General features: G+C 42.9%; 1 protein-coding gene across 1 annotated transcript in view; it reads right to left on the bottom strand.

Annotated features, from left to right (window-relative positions):
• Positions 1-4,805: 4,805 nt before the first annotated feature.
• The window catches only part of LOC123240266 (vomeronasal type-2 receptor 1-like), a 16,089-nt gene continuing 12,109 nt past the window's right edge, over positions 4,806-8,785 (bottom strand). Inside the window, exon 6 of the mRNA XM_044667696.1 lies at positions 4,806-5,781. Within this exon, the coding sequence (XP_044523631.1) occupies positions 4,806-5,781 (976 nt within the window). The remainder of the gene's footprint in view (positions 5,782-8,785) is intronic.

The raw sequence follows: 8,785 nt of genomic DNA, 5'->3' as shown, positions 1-8,785 counted from the left end.
TACATTAGTATATAAGTCTATGATAAGAGTATAGCTGCAACCAGATTTTAATTAAATTAACTAATTAAAATTTTAAAATAGGGAAGTGAGTTGATCCAGGACACATGACAAAACTAGTGGAAATGCGCATCGGCCATGGGTGGGGGAGGTGCGGGGGGGGGGGTTGAAGGGGAAAGGTGGAGCATGAATCATGTAACCATGTTAAAAATGAATATTAATAAATGTTAAAAAAAAATAGGGAAGTGAGCATGGTAAGAAATAAGAATGGTTGATTCAAATATACAAGGAATTCTGATCAGGGCTCAGTTGAAAGGACTTTAGAATGCTTCTGATCCCTGGAGTTGGGCCTAAATACCTGGAATGGAAACCTCTAAATATCAAAGAACCCAAGGATACCTCATCCAGGGCAAATGACCCAAAGACTCATGCTAAACTACTCTGTCAAAGAAGTCATCTCAGAATGATGTTTTAAAAAAAACTCTTTTCTAACTAAAGCCTACCAAAAAAAAAGACATTAATAAGTTCAAGAATGACTGATTCCATAGCTTACAATTCTGTCTTCTCCATATGAAGTGGTGTCTGCCAGCCCAAAGTCAGCCTGGCTTCCTTGAAGGGAGACTAAAAAGAGAAAAGGAGAAACTTCATCTTGAGGGGAATAAGTCTTCAGGTCTGCAGAATTAAAGTATTCATTCTCTTGCACATCCACAACTTTACAAATGGTATCTTCAAAAAGATTTTTTTTCTTCTTTCCCTCCACCTAATCCTTATTAACAGCAATATTTCCAATGTCAGTCTATCATTTTTTAAAAGAACGGAGAAGGTAGTTGGCTTTGAAAGTGTCCTATGATTCTCAGGCGTACTTAAGGGCAAGGATCTTACCTCTAATTTATCAATGAAAAAGTCATCCATCATCCTCAAAAAAATAAAAAGTACAAAGTATAAAGAAGGGAATGTTTTTCATTTAGTAGAATCGTTTATCTCCTGTACCCGCCACCCTTGCCACATTTCCTTTTTAGCTATTTAGTCACTAAAATAAAAGAAGTAGAAGAATCATTGTGTGACATTCCTTTGATATAGGTCTCTGGTCATAATGTGGGAAGCATAATTTTTCTTCCTTGAAAGTCACTAATATCATTAGTCTCTTGACGAATCCAAATTTCAAAGGTCAATGATCTCCAATTGAATGGAAAGATGGGTCTTTATTAGGGTAAATAATGAATCCCATGCAGTAATCAGATGTATCCAACTTCATACCATTTAAAATTACAATAGATTGGAGCCCAGTGGAAATAGATAGCATGAATTCAAATAGTGTATTCCCTTCTTGGGATTCACCATCCATAATTCACAGTCATGAAGACCTAGTTATAATAAAGTCATAGACATTAGAGCTGAAAGGATACTAGCGATCCTATTGATCCAACTTCCCTCATATTATAAAAGAGGAAACCAACTTCCCAGGGCAGTAAATAACTTGCCCACAAGCACCCACCTCACTGGTAGCCAGAGCAAGAGCCGAATGTCCTCATCTGTAAAATGAGAAGGATAACAGCACCTACCTCCCAGGGTTGTGGTGAGGATCAAAGAAGATAACGTAGTAAGCACCATATAAATGTGAGCTATCATTATTAGCAAATTGGGGATAATCGTGCCTCATAAGGTGGTTGTAAGGAACAAATGAGACCATGTAGGTTAATAAACTCCATCAATAAACCTTAAAGCACTCCATTTCAGGATTCTTAAAACTAGAGCATGCCCCATAAACAGGAGGAGATGTGTCAGAGAGAGCCATTTTAGGATAGATTGATTAGTTATGGATTTTAAGATTTTATTTTCATCCATACAAAAAATAGGGGAAAATTCTCTTGGAAAGAATTTTAGAGAATTGCACAAAGCATACTTCTATCCCTCCCTTCCCTTCTCCTCCTTTCCCTTGTCTTTCCCTCTAGTCTACCCTACAAATCCGATGGCCCTCAAACCACTCGATGATGGGATTGTCTAGCCCAGCCATGTGAAGGCGTCCCCCAATATAATAAGCAGAGGAGAAGAGTCTGTTTCAATAGCCATGAAGGTGGCTAAAGCAGGTGTTGGGGAGCACTTAGAATATGGTCAGACACTGAATATACTGAGGGCACCCATTGCATCCTGAGCCTTTGCCAGTTGTCCTAGAAGAGAGAGTGAGGCTGGTGATTTCGTGCAACTCTGCCTCACTTAAATCCAATTACGATTAAGCCAAGACATCGCCCCATGAGGGCATTAGTCCTCTTTAAAAATGAAGGATAAGGGGGCAACCAGGTGGCTCAGTGGATTGAAAGCCAGGCCTAGAGATGGGAGGTCCTGGGTTCAAATTCTGTCATCAGAAACTTCCTAGCTGTGTGACCCTGGGCAAGTTACTTAACCCCCATTGCCTAGCCCTTGCCACTCTTCTGCCTTAGAACCAAACACAGCATTGACTCCTAGATGGAAGGTAAGAATTTTAAGGGGAAAAAAAGAGAATGAAGGGAAAATGATACTCTACAATCTCTTCAAAATCCTTTCAGAGAGAGAATTAAAAGCAGCATCTGCCCAATAAATCTGGAGTCCACAGTCCAGACTCAGCCATTTGGGAAGTCAATATAAAATATTACTGGTGGTTTATTCTTTCTCAAGAGAACCAAGTAAATGGGGTGGAGGAGGAAGTGGATAGGAAGAGCCAGGAGGAGGAACTTTGGGAGCTTCCATGCACAGAAAGATGAATTAAAATGCGCCATTGATACATAGCTATTCTGTAAGTCAAGGAGGTCCTATGACACAAGGGAAATAGAACTGGATTCCAAGTTCAAAGAACTAGATGTGAGTCTTGGCTCTCCCATTTACCACTTGTAGGACTCTCTTTGGTGCTCTGTGCCTCCATTTCCTCATCTAGAAAATCAGATGGTTGGACAAGATGGCCTCCAAGACCCTCCTCGCTCTAAATCCCCCAGGACAGTTAGGGCAGCTGTGCCCTACGTGCCAACTGCTGGGTACACACACCTTAATGAGAGGTCCAGGGGGACAGAGACCAAGCTGTAAACAACAAGACCCTAGAGAATGCAAATGGCTGAACATCACCCGAGTTTGCCCCTAGACGTGGCAATACCAGATCACAAAGACTAGTTGTAGGGAGCCTTCTGAGGTTCATCGCTATTGTTCTTGATGATAAAAGTCAACTAGGAGATTTATGTAAGGTTGGACAGAGCCTAAGAAATAAAGCTGAGAGTCAAACCTGGTTTTCTGACTTAAATCCAAAGTCCTTCCAGTACCTGGCGGTTCAAGCCCTCTCTAAATACAAGATCCCATAACTCTAGGAGCTCAATGCTATTAGGTTTCCTCTAATTCTATGTGCAGGGCTGTTTTCCTTATATTATCACAGGGTCTAGAGCCTGGAGATGCCTCAGAAATGATCTAATCTGGTCCCATCATTTTGCAGGTGAGGAAACTAACATCTAGAGAAGGGAAAAGACTTTGGAAAAGTCATTAGCAGAAAAGAGACAGTTTTAGGTGGATGGAGCTGTGGAGACCTGGTTTCAAATCCTCGTTTCTAACACTGGCTCCTTGACAAGTTACTCATCCTTTCTGAACCTGGGTTTTTCCACCTATAAAAGAAGGAGAAGACTGTCATCCCTACTTCTCTCAAGGTTATGACGAGGCTCAAATAATATAGGTAAAGCACTTTGGAAACCTTAAAGCACTCTATAAATGCCCATTAATAAAGTGAGGAAGTCAGGCATCTTCAATGTCTTAACCCAAAGGGCATGAGCCCAGTCGCTGGAGTTCTGAGTACTAAACAAGCTAATAGGAAAGAACATGTATCCTCCCTTGTCTCACGTCATCAGCCGGTAGAGCCAGTTTGCTTACAAATGTTCTCTTCCCTCAAGGTGCCCCCCAGCTGCCGTTCTTCCCTTGAGCCAATGCTGCCACCCTCTCCATACGGTAACCTGAGTTCCTTCTCCTGTATCTCTGCTCGGTCCTGCCAAATTTTCATTCAGAGCAAGGATTTGTCCACTCACAGAATAACAGAGCTAGAAGAAATAATGGAGGTCATGTAGCCTAAGGCTTTCATTTTGCAGATGGGGAAACTAAGGCAAATAATACCCTTGAATTCAGTTGACTTATAAGGCTTTATCGGCAGATAAAAGTCTCACAGCATTTTCTTCATTTGATTTATTTCAAAGTGCCACATTTGTTTAAGAAAAAGACCAGAAGGAAATTCTCTTCCCAACATAGAAGAAATATTTCAATATGACTGAGGAAAAATTCTAAGAAATAAAACGAGGCCTCCCTCCCGTGGCCTCGTCATTTTAACGGCAGTTGCTGGGCATGAGCCAATCACAACGAAATGCATATGTACAAGGGAAGTCAGCAAATGACTGTGGATACAGAGTTCATTTAAAACACTTTGGGTCCCGCGAGTAATGAGCAAAATTAAATCCTGCCAGCAAAACTAAAAATTAAAACCGCAATTAAATCCAAATACGATTTGTGATGACCCACTATTTTGGGTAACCTGTGGCAGTTTGGTTGTGCCTACAAACTTATCTTTCCCCTCGCATGTAAGTGAATCCAAAGGTCTGCCCCTTCCCTGCTCATTCATTTGCTCATCCTGGAAGCGCCAAGCCCCAGACAACCAACAACCAATCTCTGGAATGTTTCCATAAGCTACTTTCCCCGCCCGGGTGAGCATGCTGGTGGGAACTTCCATGTTCTGGGGGAAAATTAAGCCGTCAGAGCCTACATCAATATTTTCCTCTAAAGGAGCCAAAAGCCCGGCCTCGAACCTCCCTAGTTTAGTCATCCAGAACGACGGTGGAGACGGTCACGTTCATCTCGCTGCTGACGGAGGCCGACGTCAGCTGGATGCTCCGGTCGGTGGGGGGCACCTTCCCGCCGACGAGCTCGTCTGTGTTCCTCTTGGGTCGCAGCAGGATGATGTAGCACTTGGGGGCAAAGACGCAGCCGAGCAGGCCGAAGCTAGACGCCAGGATGGCGAAGATCTCCACAGCGACCTTGAACTTGCCCTTGGTGCTAAGGTAGGCGGGGACGAAGGAGATCCAGACTATGAAGAATACCAGCATCCCGAACGTGATGCACTTGGCCTCGTTGTAGTTATCGGGCAGCTTCCGGGCCACGAAGGTGGTCAAGAAGGAGAGCAGGGCCAGGAAGGCGTCGAACCCAAATACAGAGCACAAGAACTCAATGGACCCTTCATTGCATTCCAGAATGATCTTGATGTTTTGGGACTCCATGTTTTTATACACCTTTGGGGGCATCATCACCAGATAGGCAGTGCAGAGACCTGACTCGATGAGGACCGAAAAGAGAACGATGAGCTTTTGATAAAGGGGCCGGATGGACGTAAATCTGACCTTCGATTTGGATACTCTGTAAGATAAAAATAAGGCAATGGTCTTCCCCAAAATGCACGAGAGACAAAGAGAAAATCCCATGGCGAGTGTCACTTGGCGCGCCATGCAAGACCAGTTATAGGGCTTGCCAATGAAGAGGAGAGACGTGAGAAGGGTGATGATGAGAGAAAGCTGGAGGAGAAAACTCAACTCCCGGTCATTGGCTTTGGCCAGGGGGGTCTTCCTATAAATCACATAAACGACTGTGACGGCCAGGACCACCAAGGCCCCGAAGATGGACAAGGTCACAAGGGTGAAGCCTAAGGCTTCATCGTAACCCAGGAACTCCACCTCTTTCAATACACATTCATTCTTGGCAGCATTGGACCAGTAATCTTCATGGCATTTTTGGCATTCTCTTGAACCTGGAAAACAAATGTTAGAGAAACAGAAAGTCTTTGGAGTAGTAGAGAATCCTATTTTCTGTGTAGCCCAATGGAATAATTAGAGAGCTTAGAGATTATCTACACCAACTCTTTCATTTTACAGATGAAGGAACTGAGACTTCCATAGGGTAATGGCATGCCAAGACCTCTACTGCTAAGTAGTGGAAAAGCATAATGGAAAGAACTGGATTTTAGGTTCAAATCATAGCCTTGGCATTTACTACCTGTGTTTACTGCCTTAAAAAAATCCCTTAATCTTCTTGGATCTCAGTTTCCTCATCTGTAAAACTGGTCTATATATCCTTTAAGGCCCTTCTGACTTGGAATAAATCCATCAGCTAAATGCTGACAGTCATCTACTGTGAACTCAAGAACTAGGTCAAGTGCTAAGTATCCAAATATTTAAAAAAACAACAATAGTCCATGGCCTCAGTGAGCTTATATTTTATCAGGGAAGCAACCCTTAACATATATACAAATAGATAAAATAAATATAGGTTCCCTTCAGTAGGGAGGCACTAGCAGCAAGAGGAAAAGCCTTACAGAGGGCAAGAGGTACTTGAAGTGAACATTGAACAAGGTTGGGATTTTAAGATAAAAGAAAAGAGGAGGCATACTGCAGGCATGGAGAATGTCCTGAGAAAAGGGATGGAGGTGGGAGATGGACACTCTGTGAGGAATGACAACCCTCCATTAACTCTTGAACTAGACCAAATAATAAACCCTGAAGCATCTTATAGCACCCACGCCAGGACTCAGCCAAGGACAATCATCACTTCTAGTTTTCTTACTCACCCAAGTCTCAAACTATTGTAAGTTTGAGAAGTTATGCTGTAAGTTTTTGTGGCTGGTGCTTTAAACCCAAGCTCTAGCAAACTCAAACAAGGCTGTTGCTCTTTCTGCTCTCTTAAAATCAATACAAGCGGGGGCAGCTGGATGGCTCAGTGGATTGAGAGCCAGGCCCAGAGATGAGAGGTCCTGGGTTCAGACCCAGATGAGAAGTCTGGCCTCAGACACTTCCCAGCTGTGTGACCCTGGGCAAGTCACTTGACCCCCATGGCCCACCCTTACCACTCTTCTGCCTTGGAACCAATACACAGTATTGATTCTAAGACAGGAGGTAAGGGTTCAAAAAAAATAGGTTTAATAAATTAAAGATGTTCTTCAAAAAAAAATTAAAAAAATAAAGTTCTAAAATTCATGAAAGTCCCAAGATTGGGGGGGGGGGGGCGCAGCTGGATGGCTCAGTGGACTGAGAGCCAGGCCTAGAGGTGGGAGGTCCTGAGTTCAAATCTGGCCTCAGACACTTCCTAGCTGTGTGACCCTGGACAAGTCACTTCACCCCCATTGCCTAGCTCTTACCACTCCTCTCTTAGAACCAATACACAGTACTGGTTGTAAGATGCAAGGTAAGGGTTTAAATTTCTTTTAAAAAAAATAAAGTCCCAAGATGGTGTTTTGGGGCATCTTCCCAGATTAATCTGCCTATCTGTATTAAAGATCTATTGTTTTTTTATTTTATTTAATTGATTAATTAAGAATATTTTTCCATGGTTACACGATTCGTGTTCTTTCCCTTCCCTCCTCCCAACCCCCTCCCGTAGCCAATGAGCAATTTCCTAATATTTGTACTAAGGTGATTGTTTAGATCCTGCATCTCCAATCATATCCCCATTGACCCATGTGATCAAGCAGTTGTTTCTCTTCTGTGTTTCTGCTCCCACAGTTCTTTCTCTAGATGTGGATAGCATCTTTCTCATAAGTCCCTCAGAATTGTCCTAGATCAAAAAATCTATTATTAAAATGACTTTGGTAGTTCTTATTTTTTTTTTTAATTTTATACCCTTAACTTCTGTGTATTGGCTCCAAGGCAGAAGAGTGGTCAGGGTAGGCAATGGGGGTCAAGTGACTTGCCCAGGGTCACACAGCTGGGAAGTGTCTGAGGCCAGATTTGAACCTAGGACCTCCTATCTCTAGGCCTGGCTCTCAATCCACTGAACTACCCAGCTGCCCCCAGTAGTTCTTATTTTTTAAGGTCAATGGGAACAATAGCATAAAGACTGATTTAGTGATCCACCAAGGGCAAGAAGAGATGTGACATGCCCTAAGGCTAGAAAGAATTTCAGTTGGAGCAGTAATGAATGAAATTCTTGGGAGGCTGTAGTTTTAGTTTTAAAATATAAATTGATTAATCTGTTGCTCAAGAAATTCCAACTAACTCAAGGACTTCCTCACAGTTGGAACTGATGCCATAAAACCCAAGCCAGGCAGCCAGGCAAGAAAGAGAGAGAGAGAGAGAGAGAGAGAGAGAGAGAGAGAGAGAGAGCGTGAGAGCACAAAGGCTTAATCCTGAGCAAAATCAGCAGCCAGGGAGGAGAGCTGGACCAGCCAAAAAAAGGGCCAACTTCTTGTTGGTCAAGCCAATATATACCCTTCAGATATCAGTATTCAGTCCTTTCCCCAGACATCTCTGTTTGGAGAACAATCAAGCAGGGAATGGCCTTGGAGACCTCAAATCCTCCTTTACCACTTTATCACAGGAAGAGGAGGGTCTGGGAGAGGACGTCTAAGGGCCTCTTCCTCCCTTCCATGCAGGGGCACAGCACTTACATCCCCCCAACAAAACAGCTTAATCAAGCCCTTGTTTACAGATAAATAGGAATCAGGTCTCCACCTTATATCTAGACAAAAGAAGGAAGAACCCAGCCCAGTTTCAGAGCCTGGGAGAGCAAGAATTTCTAGTTTTTTAAATCCACCTGCTCTTGGGGGCCAAAAGAGGAAACATTTCCCAAAAAATATCACCATTCAATATTAATTTTCCTCAAAGCCAAGACTCAAAGGATTTCTTAAAAAACAGAGGAGTTTGTATTTGATTCTGGGTGCTATAGGAAGTCACAGATGAGACCACACAGGTTATTTGACTTGCCTAAGGTCACACAAGGAGTAAAAGTAGAGAGTTCTTTGTATTTGTAAACC

The sequence above is a fragment of the Gracilinanus agilis genome, chromosome 3 (assembly GCF_016433145.1).
Source record: "Gracilinanus agilis isolate LMUSP501 chromosome 3, AgileGrace, whole genome shotgun sequence".
NCBI classification, from domain to species: Eukaryota; Metazoa; Chordata; class Mammalia; order Didelphimorphia; family Didelphidae; genus Gracilinanus; species Gracilinanus agilis.
The sequence above is the reverse complement of the archived record's forward strand: the minus strand, read 5'-3'. Positions and strand labels throughout refer to the sequence as shown.